Source organism: Ranitomeya variabilis, chromosome 5 (assembly GCF_051348905.1).
Source record: "Ranitomeya variabilis isolate aRanVar5 chromosome 5, aRanVar5.hap1, whole genome shotgun sequence".
Classification (NCBI taxonomy): Eukaryota; Metazoa; Chordata; class Amphibia; order Anura; family Dendrobatidae; genus Ranitomeya; species Ranitomeya variabilis.
The window spans coordinates 625,175,872-625,193,828 of record NC_135236.1 but is presented as its reverse complement, the minus strand read 5'-3'; the positions used below and the strand labels follow the sequence as shown (position 1 = coordinate 625,193,828).

Below are 17,957 nucleotides of genomic sequence, written 5' to 3'. Positions count from 1 at the left end.
ATCAGTCAGAAAAAAAAAAGTGTGTACATGAGATTTCTGAAATCCCAGAGCTTTTTGCCCCCTTCCTGATTTCCTATTCTTTTGCATGTTTGTCACACTTAAATGTTTCAGATCACCAAACAAATTTAAATATTACACAAAGAAAACACAAATGCAGTTTTTAAATGAAGGTCTCTATTATTAAGGAAAAAGGAAATCCAAACCTACAGGGCCCTGTGTGAAAAAGTGATTGCCCCTTAATCCTAATAACTGGTTGAGCTATTCTTAGCAGCAACAACTGCAATCAAGCATTTGTGATAACTGACAATGAGTCTCTTACGATGATTTGGAAGAATTTTGGCCACTCATCTTTGCAGAATTTTTATAATTCAGCCACATTGGAAGGTTTCGGATTTCCGGGTTTTAAAGTCATGCCACAGCATTTCAATCAGATTAAGGTTAGGACTCCAAAGTCTTAATTTAGATTTTCTTAAGCCATTCAGAGGTGGACTTGCTGGTACGTTTTGGATCATTGTGCTGCTGTATAACCCAAGGGCGCTTCAGCTTGAGTTCACGAACAGATGGACGGACATTCTCCTTCAGGATTTTTTGGTATACAGCAGAATTCATGGTTCCACTTACCACAGCAAGTCTTCCAGGTCCTAAAGCAGCAAAACAGCCAAAGATTATCACACTACCACCACCATATTTTACTGTTGGCATAATGTTCCTTTTCTGAATTGCTGTGTTACTTCTAACACCAGATATAATGGGACAGACACCTTCTAAAAAGCTCAACTTTTGTCTAGTGGGTCCATAGATTATTCTCCCAAAAGTCTCTGGGATCATCAAGATGTTTTCTGGCAAAACTGAGATGAGATGAGCCTTTATGTTCTTATTGCTCAGCAGTGTTTTTTGTCTTGGAACTCTGCCATGCAAGCCATTTTTGCCCAGTCTCTTTCTTATGGTGCGGACATTAACACTGACCTTAACTGAGGCAAGTAGGGCCTGCAGGTCTTTGAATGTTGTTGTGGGGTCTTTTGTGACCTCTTTGATGAGTCGAAGAACAGTCTATCTATAGAGCTAGGCGACTCAATGAGAATAAATATAAATTATGGTATTTCCATACAAGCAATATAAGAGATATTAGCGATAATATTCCATGAAAAAAGTTTTATAGGAAAAGATATAGTCCCAGTGACATAGTTCTAATCAATATATAGTTGCAACCAATTAAACAAATGTAGAAACCTTGATAGTAAGAGTGAACTCGAAATTGTAACAAAATCAAGAATTTAAGATAAAGTGCTTAGTGCCATAATGCAAAATAAAGTAATACACATATAAGCATATATATGTGGGCGTCCATTTAAATTTATTCTGATTGAGTCGCCTAGCTCTATAGATGCAACAAAAAAGAAGCTGCTCAAAAAATGCACACCACGCAAAATGAGACAAGAATGATAATGTACTAATACCAAAGGGGAATTTTTATTGACACATAACAACTTCAAAACATGTAAAACATAATTAAAAACAGTACAGTCGTCAATTGGCACATGACCATATCACGTGTGCAAAAATACAGAATACAAGTCTGCAGAAACCGGTATATATATAGCAAGGGTCCCTTTTGGCTCATGGAGCTAGCAAATCTCAATCAAATAGGTGCACCACCCTTATAAGAGCCCAAAAACGGTCCACCAACCTGGGAAAACCAATAGAGCATCAGTGCTCACCTGCAAGGCAAAGCCACTGAAATACAGCAGCGCAAGAAATGGCTGATAGAGTCCCGGGAGGTCCAATGTCCCTGATAAGACAAAAGAGCTAAACATACCCAGAAGAAAGAGGGCGAGCACACCGGAGAAGGGCGACACGCGTTGGGCGTTTTTCTCTTTTTGGCACACATCTTGCCTGCGTCTGGAACCGGTGTGCTCGCCCTCTTTCTTCTGGGTATGTTTAGCTCTTTTGTCTTATCAGGGACATTGGACCTCCCGGGACTCTATCAGCCATTTCTTGCGCTGCTGTATTTCAGTGGCTTTGCCTTGCAGGTGAGCACTGATGCTCTATTGGTTTTCCCAGGTTGGTGGACCGTTTTTGGGCTCTTATAAGGGTGGTGCACCTATTTGATTGAGATTTGCTAGCTCCATGAGCCAAAAGGGACCCTTGCTATATATATACCGGTTTCTGCAGACTTGTATTCTGTATTTTTGCACACGTGATATGGTCATGTGCCAATTGACGACTGTACTGTTTTTAATTATGTTTTACATGTTTTGAAGTTGTTATGTGTCAATAAAAATTCCCCTTTGGTATTAGTACATTATCATTCTTGTCTCATTTTGCGTGGTGTGCATTTTTTGAGCAGCTTCTTTTTTGTTGCATCTGCTTTGTTGGCTGCTTTGTTGCACCCCGTTTTTATATCTTACTATAGGTTATATCGGTAGTGCGCTCTATTTTTTGCAATGCCTAGCTCTATAGATAGACTGTTTTTCAACTAATTGTTATCTAATTCCTGTACGGACGTGGCACTATGGTGTCGTCTCCCGTTTTTAATTGTCTTCGTCTTTATTGCATTTGCTTATTTATATAATATTTTGTGAATAAAAATTGATAATTTTTAACCCAGCTCAGTCGTCCATTTTCCTTCAGTTTTCTTTAAGTATCATATGGTAGAGCTTGCTTATTATATGCCCCTTTTTGGTTTACTTTTCGATGAGTCGTTGCTATGCTCTTGGAGTAATTTTGGTTGGCCGGGAAGGTTCACCACCTGTTCCATGTTTTCACCACTTGTGGATAATTAGCTCTCACTATAGTTCGCTGGCGTCCCAAAGCTGTAGAAATAGCTTTACAAGCTTTTCCAGACAGATAGATCTCAATTACTTTGTTTCTCCTTTGTTCCAGAATTTCCTAGGACCGCGGCATGAAGTCTAGCTTTTGAGGAGCTTTTGGTCTACTTCACTTTATCAGGCAGGTCCTATTTAAGAGATTTCTTGATTGAGAACAGGTGTGGTGGTAATCAGGCCTGGGTGTGGCTAGGGAATTTGATCTAAGGTTCCAAAAGATGTGATAAACCACAGTTAATTTACCATATGTTTTAAGACGGGGACAATCAGTTTTTCACACAGGGCCCTGTAGGTGTGGATTTCTTTTTTTTTCCACTTAATAATAAAGTCCCTAATTTAAAAACTGCATTTTGTGTTATTTTTGTCTAATATTTAAATCTGTTTGGCGATCTGAAACATTTAAGTGTGTCAGACATGCAAAAGAATAGGAAATCAGGAAGGGGGCAAACACTTTTTCACACAACTGTATATGGAGAGAGAAGACAAGGGTCAGACACCATCAAACTATAGGGCTATCACTTTATACCCCGACCTGTCATAATGGAAAGGAAGGAGGGCTGGGGTCTTTACGATGAAATAAATGAAGATTTTACCATCAAACACTATGGAACTACAGGTTGCTATGATGGTTTACAATGTAAAGCTGAGAAGAAGGTAAAATAACAAGTGAATTTCTTAAAACAACAGGATGATAATAAAGTGTAAAATAGGCGTTGTGGCCTGTGCTGGTTGTGGGCAAACACTGGCAGCAGCGCTCGTGTGCATGATCATAGGTCATCACTGAAGGACTAAAAGACTGACAGCAGCAGCCTGACCAGCAGGGTATTTTCCAGGTAAATATAACTTATTTTGCTATTTTATTGCTTTTTGGCCATTAAAGAAAAAAAAAAAACTTTAACATTAGCTGATCTGAGATGTAAAATAACAGATGATTATTACTGAGTATCTCGTAGAATCAGAGGATTTCTATGCCTTTCTCTGCATCAACAATTCACGATGACTAAACTTTTTTTTTTCCATCCTTCTGATTATGAAAGTACTAACATCGGCCTTTTAAGTTCTAACATGACTCATTTAAAATACGTCAAAATAAGTGTTTTATTTCTAAAAGTGTGAAAACACTGAAAGATCATGGCATGCTGAGATTTAAAAGAGCAAACTATGTTCTTTAGTAATGAAATTATTACATTTCTTCGAGAAGACACCCACGTGAAATGACACATTTAAGTACTTGGGAGAATCAACAAAAATCTCATTATTGTCTTGCATCTGTACCAGTGAGATCCTTAACCTCTTCCCAACTTGCGCTGCGTAATGTGCCTACCTGCAAACCGCTATTTCTGGTCAGCACGTCACCAATCGCTGTGATTGGCCAATCAATTCTGACCAGCCAATCACAGTGATGTGACCATAATGTAAAAAAAAAAATTAATGTGACACGCTGTGATTGGTGCTGTCTGAGAAAAGCACCAATCACAGCAGTCACAACGGATGGGGTGACGGTGACGTCACCTCTGCTGATTAACCACTTTGGAGCAATAGCTACTGACCAATCGTCGCCAATAGGGTGGATTTAAAATAGTGATCACCGCACTGCACACCAACTTTTCCTCAGATCTGGCTTTCGGGGCGGTTGTATACTCCCTCTGTGTACCTGAAAGAAAGGAATATCATTGGTGGCCAGAGTGATCCTCCTGCGATCCAGTGCTGTGCTACATGCTGCCTGTGCGCTGGCTGCGGTATGACCGATCTGTGATCACAGCAACAGCAGTTTCCACACGCCGGCACTGACTGACAGCCGGCTCTACAGTGTATCGTGGTGAGGCAGCTGTCAGTCAGTGCCGGGGAATGCATGAATACAGTTCATTTCCTCCTGGAAGACGCATGCCTTTAGTACGCTATTAAACAGCAGATTAACCCTATATCTGCAGATTAATAGCGTTGTGGGACATGACAGGTTCATATTAACATAACTAAATCCTAGACACATCAATCTAGAGCAGCAGTACTACATGTATTAATGTGCATGTATTTATGTATTAATGTACATCCCCGAACCTATGGTCTCCTTCCTCATTATCATGTAGCCTGCAAGGGCAGGACCCTTTCTCCTCTGTACTGTAACGACCAGAGGTCCGAATAAGATCCAGTGGGTCACAAATCGAGACTGAGGCAGAAATAACAATACTGTCTTTACTAAAATGACAATTGGAGTGAGATTTAGTATTGAAGGAAACAGACTGAAATTCCCTTTGAATTACACTCATTCATCCAGAGATGAAATCAATGTACCAATCTCAAAGTTCCCGCTTTGAGTGTGTTACACTGAGGTTTAGAATAAATGTACCTATCCAAAAGGTCAAACAAGGTCCTAAGAAAACAGTTGTAAATCGGATGAGGTGGTATTATGGGACCCCCTGGGATGGCACACTGAGTATAAACAGTTCAAAACCCACAATAACAATACATATAAATACAATAAATATAACAGAAGTTCTTAAACACTTAATCTGGGGATACCCGGGTATCTATTACTACGGTACCGTTAACCTGAGGTGAGTCTCTACTCATTCATATAATTTGCATCGGCATCAGCCAGTCCCAAAATCTTCAGCGCCACAACAACCACAGGAAGACAAGGTACAGCGTCTTGTCGGCCGATGCCAAGCCCACACACCGGAGACTTACAGTTCTGAAGCCTAAAGATACGGTCCGGAATAGCACTTCAATGGGGCTTGTCGGGATCCCTCTCAATATGAATGGAACAGGATACCGTCTCTCCTCCAGCAGTCACTCACAAATTCTCCTGAGAGCAAACCTCCTGAATCTGCACAGGATAAATGTTTTCTGTTGCTTTTCAGCTCAGCACAGCAGAGACTCCACAGAGCTCCAAAAAGTTACACAGCTCTCATGGATGCTCTATAATTGTTCCATAACAGAACCACAGGTTCATCAGAGGAAGGGGTTAACACCCTCACTAACACGCTGGCAGCAAAACAGTCTTTAGGGTATGTGCACATGTTGCAGATTTGCCTGTGGCATTTCCTGGGCAGATTCTACATCTTTTGGCAGAAAACGCAGGTAAAAATCTGCGCCTTTTTGATGCGGATTTTAATGCGTTTTTTTCATGCGGATTTGTATGCGTTTTTGAAAGCTAAATAAAGATCTATTATTGAACAGAAAAAAAAAGAATTGTGATGTCATTTCTTGTCCAACCTCTTCATTTACATACTCCATTAAAGAATAATGTTTACGCACACAGAAAGAAAGATAGATAGATAGATAATAGATAGAGATATAGAGCTATAGATAGATAATACCAAGCCTGATGTTTAGTAATAAAAATAATAAAATGGTACATAAAGAGTTAAATAAAGACACACACACACGCACACACAATCTCCGTTTGGCCGGGGTCACACTTGTGAGAAACTTGCACGAGTCTCGCACCTCAATACCCGGCACTCGGGACCGGAGCATTCAACTACATAGAAATACATGCAACCGTATGCTCCAGTCCCAAGTGCGGACGACAGCGCCGGGTATTGAGGTGAAAGACTCGTGCGAGTTTCTCACAAATGTGACCCCGGCCTTAAACGCAATATCTGTTTCATTTATTTAAAAAAATGGTGCTAGAGAGGGAAAGCCAGCGACTGGGGGCCAGTGTTTATAGCCTGAGAAGGAGTTAATACCCATGGATCTTCCCAGGCTATGAATATCAGCCATTCATTCATTCATTCATTCAACCTGACTTACACTACACTACAAACACCAACCTGACATACACTACACCACACCACACACCAACCTGACATACACTGCATCCTTTCCATATGCGACATGGTGTCCGCTAACGATTGGAGCTAATTTTTCATTCAAAAAGTCAAATGGCGCTCCTTCCCTTCAGAGCCCTGCCGTGCGCCCAAACAGTGGTTTATGACCACATATGAGGTATCAATGTACTCAGGAGAAATTGCTGAACAAATTTTAGGATCCATGTTATCCTGTTGCCAATGTAAAAATGAAAAAATTGAGGCTAAAAGAAAATTTTTGTGGAAGAAAGTACTTTTTTTATTTTTACAGATCAATTTTTGAAGCACCTGGGGGTTCAAAGTGCTCACTATGCATCTAGATAAGTTCCTTTGGGGGTCTAGCTTCCAAAATGGGGTCACTTGTGGGGGAGCTCCAATGTTTAGGCACACAAGGGCTCTCCAAACGCAACATGGTGTTCGCTAACAATTGCAGCTAATTTTCTATTCAAAAAGTCAAATGGCGCCCCTTTCCTTCCGAGCCTTGCCGTGCACCCAAACAGTGGTTTATGACCACATATGAGGTATCGGTGTACTCAGGAGAAATTGCCCAACAAATTTTAGGATCCATTTTATCCTGTTGCCCATGTGAAAATGAAAAAATTGAAGCTAAAAGAAAATTTTTGTTGGAAAAATTTAAATGTCCATTTTTTCCTTCCACGTTGCTTTAGTTCCTGTGAAGCATCTGAAGGGTTAACAATCTTCTTGAATGTAGCTTTCAGTACTTTGGGGGGGGTGCGGTTTTTGGAATGGTGTCACATTTGGGTTTTTTCTGTCATGTACGTCCCTCAAAGGGACTTCAAATGTGATGTGGTCACTAAAAAAATGGTTTTGTAAATTTTGCTGGAAAAATGAGAAATTGCTGATGAACTATGAACCCTTATAACTTCCTAACAAATTTTTTTTTTTCCCCAAATTGTGTTGTTGTAAAGTAGACATGTGGGAAATGTTATTTATTAACTATTTTGTGTCACATAACTCTCTGGTTTAACAGAATAAAAATTTTCAAAATTTTCACCAAATTTCCGATTTTTTCACAAATAAACGCAAAAATTATTTATCTAAATTTACCTCTAACATGAAGCCCAATATGTCACGGAAAAAAATCATCTCAGAATCGCTAGGATCTGTCGAAGCATTCCTGAATTATTACCTCATAAAGGGACACTGGTTAGAATTGCAAAAAATGGCCTGGTTATTAAAGGGAATCTGTCACCCCAAAATTCACCTATAAGCTGAGGCCACCGCCATTAGGGGCTTATCTTCAGCATTCTGTAATGCTGTAGATAAGCCCCCGATGTTACCTGAAAGATAAGAAAAACAAGTTAGATTATACTCACCCAGGGGCAGTCCCGGTTCGGTTCAGGTCTGATGGGCGTCGTCGGGCCTCTCTGACCTTTTCCAGCGTCTGCCCTTAACAGGGCAGATAAACTGCACCTGCGCAGGAACCGCGGCATGAAGCAAAGAAGAGAACGTCATCCTATGAAGATGGGAGGCGCTGGACCCGAACCGAACCAGGACCGCCCCTGGGTGAGTATAATCTAACTCGTTTTTCTTATCTTTCAGGATACATCGGGGGCTTATCTAGAGCATTACAGAATGCTGTAGATTAGCCCCTGTCGCCGGTGGCCTTAGCTTATAGGGGAATTTTGGGGTGACAGATTCCCTTTAAGGTCAAAATAGGCTGGGTCATGAAGGGGTTAATATAGGTAATCAATATCGGATTGGAGGGGCACCCGCAACTGTTCTTGGTGACAGCAGAGTCCGGCAGTGATCACAACGGAATTACACAGCTCCGTCAACGGTGTAGTGGCCGCAGCGGAGTACTGCAGATCTACTCATCTTCATTCGAATAGGGGCGAATGTTCTGTAACCAGTTTCACCTACTATACAATTAAAGAAGCCGTGTAGTTCTGCTCTGCAACTGATCACTGCTGGACAATGCTGGAACAGCTGATACTTGGGAGTGCCGGGTGTTGCACCCCACCAATCTGATATTGATGACCTATAGTAAGGATAGGCCATCGATATAAAGTCCTGGACAGACCCTTTAACTACATGAATAATTTGAAGTGCAAAAATAGGCTCTGATCATACAAGCATCATGGCTCCTGGCACAATACACTATGACGGATCCGTTTTCCACTACACTGATGGACCCTACTGACTTTATTTGGGTCTGTATGGTTTTCAGTATTTTGGACAGCAAGCATAGCACTGTGGATTGTGCATCTTTGCTATACAAAAAATAGATAATTGGTCAAGGGATGAAAAGGGAAACTTTCAGCATGAAAATGCAGTCCAACCTGCAGGCCTCATGCTAGAGAACAGGAGTTGTGAGTAAATATTCAGTAAAACCTGAGTTTTGATCATCTAAACTTCTGCTCTTTCTGAGATCTTCAGTCCAGTGGGCAATCCTAACAGTGCCTGACAGCTAACTCCATACGTACACTAATATAAAGAAAGCTGTCAGTCACTGATAGTCCAGAGTGCGGTCCTAACCGTGACTGACAGCTAACTCCTTACGTACACTAATATAAAGAAAGCTGTCAGTCACTGATAGTCCAGAGTGCGGTCCTAACAGTGACTGACAGCTAACTCCATACGTACACTAATATAAAGAAAGCTGTCAGTCACTGATAGTCCAGAGTGCGGTCCTAACCGTGACTGACAGCTAACTCCTTACGTACACTAATATAAAGAAAGCTGTCAGTCACTGATAGTCCAGAGTGCGGTCCTAACAGTGACTGACAGCTAACTCCATACGTACACTAATATAAAGAAAGCTGTCAGTCACTGATAGTCCAGAGTGCGGTCCTAACAGTGACTGACAGCTAACTCCTTAGGCCCCTTTCACACATCAGTTTTTTGCCGTCAGTTGGATCGACGGATCCATCACAGATTGTGAAAAACTGATGCGACAGATCCGTTTTTTTACGGATCTGACTAGGGGTGATAGCTAAAGGATCCTAAAAAAATTGGAGCATGCTCAGTTAAAAAAAAATTGAATCTGTCCCCGGATTCCGTCATTTGACGGATCCGGCGCCCATAGCCTTCCATTCTAGCAAACTAAGGATTGCGACGGATCCATTGCTGTCCGTTTTTTCGACGGAGGCAAAAAACGTTACTTTGTCATCTCCGGCCACCGGCAAACAATTTTTGACGGATCCAGCGAACGACGGATGAAACGTGAGGCCATCCGTCGCTAATACAACTCTATGAGAAAAAAAGGATCCCGAGGCATTAGCCGCCGGATCCATTGTTTTCTAAATTCGACGGATTGCGACTGATAGCAAACAACTGATGTGTGAAAGAGGCCTTACGTACACTAATATAAAGAAAGCTGTCAGTCACTGATAGTCCAGAGAGCGGTCCTAACAGTGACTGACAGCTAACTCCTTACATACTAATATAAAGAAAGCTGTCAGTCACTGATAGTCCAGTGGACGGTCCTAACAGTGACTGACAGCTAACTCCTTACGTACACTAATATAAAGAAAGCTGTCAGTCACTGATAGTCCAGTGGACGGTCCTAACAGTGACTGACAGCTAACCCATTACGTACACTAATATAAAGAAAGCTGTCAGTCACTGATAGTCCAGTGGACGGTCCTAACAGTGACTGACAGCTAACCCATTACGTACACTAATATAAAGAAAGCTGTCAGTCACTGATAGTCCAGTGAGCGATCCTAACAGTGACTGACAGCTAACTCCTTACGTACACTATATAAAGAAAGCTGTCAGTCACTGATAGGACCGCCCACTGGACTGAAGATCCCAGGAAGAACAGAGGTTTCAATGATTAAAAATATGTTCTCACAAAATTACATATCAATCTACTCCACTCCGCTTGCTCTATACCATGGTGCCCGCAGACTGTATTTTCAGGGTGACAGGTTCCCTTTAATTCAAGTGTGATCGTACTATGAGTAACACATACTAATAAGCACATAATAATAATTCAGTGACGCCAATAAGGCTGGCATAAAAATGGACATGCTGTTACCAGCCCCTTCAGTAGTGAGTAATGCAGCCGTACTTTCCCTGGATCGATAAGCTGCATGACTGGGCAGATTAACCAGCAGGAGAAAGCTGCGCGACGACTAAATCATGAGCGGCGTACATTAATATCATTAGTGCGAGATGTATCAACTGAACAGAAGTATCAGAGGTGGCAGCCTACATAGACAGATCAGCCGCTTACGGTATATGAGGCCATGTGAACATCCTGTCTGCAGTATAAGTCAGGACAAGACGAACTAAACCCTGGAGATCTATCCTCAGACAAATCCACTGTACAGCGCAGGTTTCCCCCCCTGGCAGACGTCGCTGGAGCTAATCTCTGGTGCTGTGCGGACATCGGAGGCTGTCGATTTGATGAACATTTAATGCTCCTATATCCACTCTGCTGATTTCCTGATCCCCTCCAGTCCTGCTTTTTTTTTTTTTTTTAAAGACTATAAATTGCAATGCGGAGATGCTCATGTAGAGACCACGGAATGGACAGTGTTACCGCCACAATATGTTCCATTCTGGTTATGTGGGTTCAAAACAAAATTGTGTTAAGGAGGGCCTGACAGATTCCTTATGCGGCCTGAGTGCAGAAAGGGACAGGAAGGAGCCAATTTATTTGATAGTTTTGGCTGTTTTATTGAATTCAAGAAACCCTAAAAATGGTGTATGGACTTATTTAAAAAGTCAATAAGCTTTTCCATAGTATTGTCCTGTCAAATGATAAATGTGTAGCAATTACTGCTGAGTACTGCACATCAGCTTCTATCCAATGTGTAGTGGCCACCACCGAGTACTGCAGATCAGCCTCTATACACAGTGTAGTGCCCACCACCGAGTACTGCAGATCAGCTTCTATACACAGTGTAGTGACCACCACCGAGTACTGCAGATCAGCTTCTATCCACAGTGTAGTGACCACCACCGAGTACTGCAGATCAGCTTCTATCCAATGTGTAGTGGCCACCACCGAGTACTGCAGATCAGCTTCTATACATAATGTAGTGGCCACCACCGAGTACTGCACATCAGCTTCTATACACAGTGTAGTGGCCACCACCGAGTACTGCACATCATCTTCTATCCAATGTGTAGTGGCCACCACCGAGTACTGCAGATCAGCTTCTATACACAGTGTAGTGGCCACCACCGAGTACTGCAGATCAGCTTCTATACACAGTGTAGTGGCCACCACCGAGTACTGCACATCAGCTTCTATCCAATGTGTAGTGGCCACCACCGAGTACTGCAGATCAGCTTCTATACACAGTGTAGTGGCCACCACCGAGTACTGCAGATCAGCTTCTATACACAGTGTAGTGACCACCACCGAGTACTGCACGTCAGCTTCTATATACAGTGTAGTGGCCACTGCCGAGTACTGCAGATCAGCTTCTATACACAGTGTAGTGGCCACCACCGAGTACTGCACATCAGCTTCTATACACAATGTAATGGCCACCACCGAGTACTGCAGATCAGCTTCTTTACACAGTGTAGTGACCACCACCGAGTACTGCACATCAGCTTCCATACACAGTGTAGTGGCCACCACCGAGTACTGCACATCACCTTCTATACACAGTGTAGTGACCACCACCGAGTACTGCAGATCAGATTCTATACACAGTGTAGTGGCCACCAACAAGTACTGCAGATCAGCTTCTATCCAATGTGTAGTGGCCACCACCGAGTAGTGCACATCACCTTCTATACACAGTGTAGTGGCCACTGCCGAGTACTGCAGATCAGTTTCTATACACAGTTTAGTGTCCACCACCGAGTACTGCAGATCAGCTTCTATACACAGTGTAGTGGCCACCACCGAGTAGTGCACATCACCTTCTATACACAGTGTAGTGGCCACTGCCGAATACTGCAGATCAGATTCTATACACAGTGTAGTGGCCACCACCGAGTACAGCACATCAGCTTCGATACACAGTGTAGTGGCTAACACCGAGTACTGCACATCAGCTTCTATACACAGTGTAGCGGCCACCACCGAGTACTGAACATCAGCTTCTATACACAGGGTAATGGCCACCGCCGAGTACTGCACATCAGCTTCTATACACAGTGTAGTGGCCACCACCGAGTACTGCAGATCAGCTTCTATACACAGTGTAGTGGCCACCACCGAGTACTGCAGATCAGCATCTATACACAGTGTAGTGGCCACCACCGAGTACTGCAGATCAGCTTCTATCCAATGTGTAGTGACCACCACTGAGTACTGCAGATCAGCTTCTATACACAGTGTAGTGGCCACCGCCGAGTACTGCACATCAGCTTCTATACACAGTGTAGTGGCCACTGCGAGTACTGCACATCAGCTTCTATACACAGTGTAGTGGCCACCACCGAGTACTGCACATCAGCTTCTATACATGTTCCCGTGACATGATAAAGAATTAGATTTCTATATGTACCCTATTAATGGGAAAATCACTATACTGGGGAATATAACTGCACCATTAAAAACTTGCTATCCTCTCATACCCACACATGAGGGTGGACAGTTGAGCTTTGTGCTAAATTATCAGATAGCCATGGAGAAGAAATATCTTTCTAAGGAATAGAGATTTTCCAGAAAGATAAGAGCCCCGTGTGCATGCCAAAATGACATTATATACAAAGCGATAAGCTCCTTATCTGCCTCCAATACTCCAGATGGTAAAGCCACTCGAATGTGAGCAGAACACTACGAGTCTGTGCAGACGCATCCGCATGCAGAGGAGCGCACAGCGCACTGGATGCCGCACAGTTCTGTGCCACATTCGTCTTTTATCATTTAGATAATCCAATTTATGAACAGCTCAAAATGATAGGACAAATAAAAATGATCTGCGAGAAAAAATCGGGTGTGATCCCCATTAGAGGACAAGTGTCAAAGCTTTCATTTCAGCACTACCTTCAGCACTACGGAACATGCAGGCGCTATAATAGTGAGCCAAAGTAATAAATACAGTCATTACATTACATTACTGATATACAAACAGTTCTACCCAGTCTCCAGTCATCAAATTATCCAAAGAATCAGGTTTATCACTTCCCTGAGAAAAGTTATACAATTTCATCAGCAGATTCCAGCTGTAATTTTCTTTTACAATGCAATTACGGTACCTAACTTTTCTTTTCATGGTTAGTCCATAAGAGAAATGAATGTTAAACAGCTTTAAAGGGGTTTATAGCCACTCACTTAAAGGGAAAGCTGCCAATCAGTGGTGGGGGCTGTCTTATACAGAGCTGTTTAATAGCAGCGAGTCAACAGACTTAATGCTGCTCAATATTCAGTGATAAAAATTAATATGAAACAATAATAATAGGCGGAATCGGTTCATTCGGACCTTGACAACAATCACAGCATCTCATGTGGCCTCTTGAGAAAATTATTTGCTAACTCCTGCTCTAGTGATAATCTCCTGCTTATAAAACAGTGATTTTATCAAGCAGCCCAGTAAGTGACACATCACTGGAATTAGGGTCTCTGCCCCTACATTATGCTGCTCTCAGATTAAGTGGCAAAGACCTGATGATCGAGACCTTTTAGTATGTTGGTAAGCAGCACTGATGATGATACATCTACACATAGGTGTCTGTTATCATATCCCCCATTCTAATCAGTAGTTATGTGTAAGGCTATGACAGCAGCACTGGTTGTGCGGGCAAAGTTCTCTATGTGCTGCTCCATTGCAGCATACTGCAGGGGAATGGGGTCCCACCCCTAATGTACTGCAACCACATTAAGAAAGTCACCAAAAACCTGACTGTATCCAAGTTTTTAGGTTGTAGAGATGTGGGCCTTTTATGTACTGCTCCATTTTATGGTCTCTACTCAGGGGGTGATGCTCACAGTGCAATGATGCAGCCAACCAACACCGAAGGAAAGAATAGAGGCCATTACCACGGGTATGATGCCTCTTTCACTAATTATGTATTTTTATTATACAGATGCGCCCCTCTGCTTTTATGTTACTCATTCTCTACAGAATCCAAGCACTGATGCCCGGGGCTGTTACAGGTTGCTGCAATGTTGAAAGCCCCCTGTCACTGCCACCTGACGGTACTGTCCTATATGGCAGAAACCTATGTAGTGGAGCTATATTAGAGAACTAGGACTCATTCATCTCCATATTATCTCTCATAAACCATCTTTTATTCTGTGCTTTTCTCAAGCTCTCCCTTTCTGGCAGGTGTTTCCCATTGATTTCCTAGGACTGCATCTTTTTTGGGGGGGATGGAGATAAATATCACTCAATGAAAGTGGCGATAAAGACTCTTCTGTGTGTCAGTGTAAAAACACATCGTAAACTTCATTGTTAAACACTGTTACAAGCTGAATGGAGAAATGGACGACAAATAGTAAATATTTGATATAACTTGTGCTACAACATAAAGAGTGAAAAAAGTATGTCACATAGGTACGTAACCAAGTATCATAACAGTACTGGAAGCAAGTATCATAACAGTACTGGAAGCAAGTATCATAACAGTACTGGAACCAAGTATCATAACAGTACTGGAAGCAAGTATCATAACAGTACTGGAAGTAAGTATCATAACAGTACTGGAAGCAAGTATCATAACAGTACTGGAAGCAAGTATCATAACAGTACTGGAACCAAGTATCATAAAAGTACTGGAACCAAGTATCATAACAGTACTGGAAGCAAGTATCGTAACAGTGCTGGAAGCAAGTATCATAACAGTACTGGAGGCAAATATCATAACAGTACTGGAAGCAAGTATCATAACAGTACTGGAAGCAAGTATCATAACAGTACTGGAAGCAAGTATCATAACAGTACTGGAAGCAAGTATCATAACAGTACTGGAAGCAAGTATCATAACAGTACTGGAAGCAATTATCGTAACAGTACTGGAAGCAACTATCATAACAGTACTGGAAGCAAGTATCATAACAGTACTGGAAGCAAGTATCATAACAGTACTGGAAGCAAGTATCGTAACAGTGCTGGAAGCAAGTATCATAACAGTACTGGAAGCAAGTATCATAACAGTACTGGAAGCAAGTATCATAACAGTACTGGAAGCAAGTATCATAACAGTACTGGAAGCAAGTATCATAACAGTACTGGAAGCAAGTATCATAACAGTACTGGAAGCAAGTATCATAACAGTACTGGAAGCAAGTATCATAACAGTACTGGAAGCAAGTATCATAACAGTACTGGAAGCAACTATCATAAGAGTACTGGAAGCAAGTATCAACAGTACTGGAAGCAAGTATCATAACAGTACTGGAAGCAAGTATCATAACAGTACTGGAAGCAAGTATCATAACAGTACTGGAAGCAAGTATCATAACAGTACTGGAAGCAAGTATCATAACAGTACTGGAAGCAACTATCATAAGAGTACTGGAAGCAAGTATCAACAGTACTGGAAGCAAGTATCATAACAGTACTGGAAGCAAGTATCATAACAGTACTGGAACCAAGTATCATAACAGTACTGGAAGCAAGTATCATAACAGTATAGAACAATACGTCTGCCATATAGCAAGTCCTGTGCATGTTGTATGGCCACACACAGCTTACCTGGTGGTCCAGGGAGCCATGATGAAAGCCAGCATAGATACAGAAGCCTCGCCAGGCACTTAGCTCTTATGTGGGAATCCCAGCCCTAAAACATTACACGACTTACCGTCATAATTGACAATAATGATAGCGAGCATGTAATCCTTCCCCAACATCTTTCCCGATCCAAGGATTCGGACACAACGGGCTGAGGGTGTGTGACCTCCACAGTATCCCAATGATTGAGATGTTGATAATCAAGCCTGAAAGTGAGATGTCATGTGCGTGCTCCTTCCCAGATCAGCCAGCAAAGAGAGGCGAAAAGTCAGCACCCATTTGTGTGTGTTATTCCAGGCAGTGCACTGGGCAGAGGCGAAGCAGGAAAGCAATGGGAAGGCTGGGAGGAGAGGCAGGAGGCAGCTCTCAGTGGATGTTGCATTGGAGGTGGAGCTGTCCAGTGCTGATGAATGATGCTCCAGTGCTGGAGGACACAAGGCTTCACAGTATAAGGCTGCGCTGTCTCCTGTACAGGGGAAATCACCAAATATTTACAGGCACCTCAGTAGCCGCTCCATTCTATATCTTATAGAATAAGTCATACAAACCTTAATAATGAGCCCCCTCCTCTACGTAGGCAACAGGGACGTCATTCCATGGGAAACCTTCTATATTTAGAAGCCTGAAGTGTCACCTGCAGGGTCCCCAGGGCGAGCGAGGCGGCTCACACGAAAAGCTGGAGTTGGCTGATGGAATGACTGCAACAGTCTGAGTGGAGGAGAGAGGAAGAATGATGAGTGGAGGAGAATATTGCACCAGTCTGTTTGCTCCAGTGTAACCTCACCATGTATGCTTGAAATATAAATTATCAGAACCCAGAAAGTGGGAAAGATTTTGTACAAGTGCTTGTTGTCTCACCAAAATAATTACTTGAAAATGTATTTATTTATCAATGTTTTTAATACCGTTTTCAAATATATATATATATATATATATATATATTTTAATAGTACTTTTTTTTTTTAAATGGTAAGTACTACCTAACATGTGCTGCACATCGCTGGGGGGATGGGGGTTCGGGTCTGACTGATGTCGCAAATAGCCACCCTGTCTGGTGCTTGTTGAGCAATTGATGGGCGAGAGCAAGGACCCAGAGCCCCCGCCGATGTGCGGATTGTTTGATCACACATATAGGGCTCGATTCACCAAGACGGGTGTTGATCAAGCCAGTCTTGATGGAGAGGTGTACTGGAGTCAGTCACTCCGGATTCATGAGGAGGCATATACGCCTGTTCAAGAGTCAGGATGTACGCCTGTTGTACGCCTCTGTGCTACTTGTCATGAGATAACAAGTTCAAACAGGTGCCATTACTACAGGTAATGAGTGGAGGACAGAGGAGCCTCTTAACCCCTTCATGACCTTGGGATTTTCCGCTTTTCCGTGTTCGTTTTTCGCTCCCCTCCTTCCCAGAGCCATAACTTTTTTATTTTTCCATCAAGATGGCCATTTGAGGGCTTATTTTTTGCGGGACGAGTTGTACTTTTGAACGACACCATTGGTTTTACCATGTCGTGTACTAAAAAACGGGGAAAAAATTCCAAGTGTGGTGAAATTACAAAAAAAGTGCAATCCCATGCGTTGTTTTTTTTTTGGCTTATTTGCTAGGTTCGCTAAATGCTAAAACTGACCTGCCATTATGATTCTCCAGGTCATTACGAGTTCATAGACACCAAACATGTCTAGGTTAGTTTTTATCTAAGTGGTGAAA

General features: G+C 42.3%; 1 protein-coding gene across 1 annotated transcript in view; it reads right to left on the bottom strand.

The window, feature by feature from the left end:
- Positions 1 to 16,953, bottom strand: part of APBB3 (amyloid beta precursor protein binding family B member 3) — a 110,460-nt gene extending 93,507 nt beyond the window's left edge. Inside the window, exons 1-2 of the mRNA XM_077266129.1 lie at positions 16,797 to 16,953; positions 16,319 to 16,714 (exon numbers count right to left, since the gene is read on the bottom strand). Coding sequence (XP_077122244.1) covers positions 16,319 to 16,367 — 49 coding nt within the window. The 5' untranslated portion in view covers positions 16,368 to 16,714; positions 16,797 to 16,953. The remainder of the gene's footprint in view (positions 1 to 16,318; positions 16,715 to 16,796) is intronic.
- Positions 16,954 to 17,957: the final 1,004 nt, after the last annotated feature.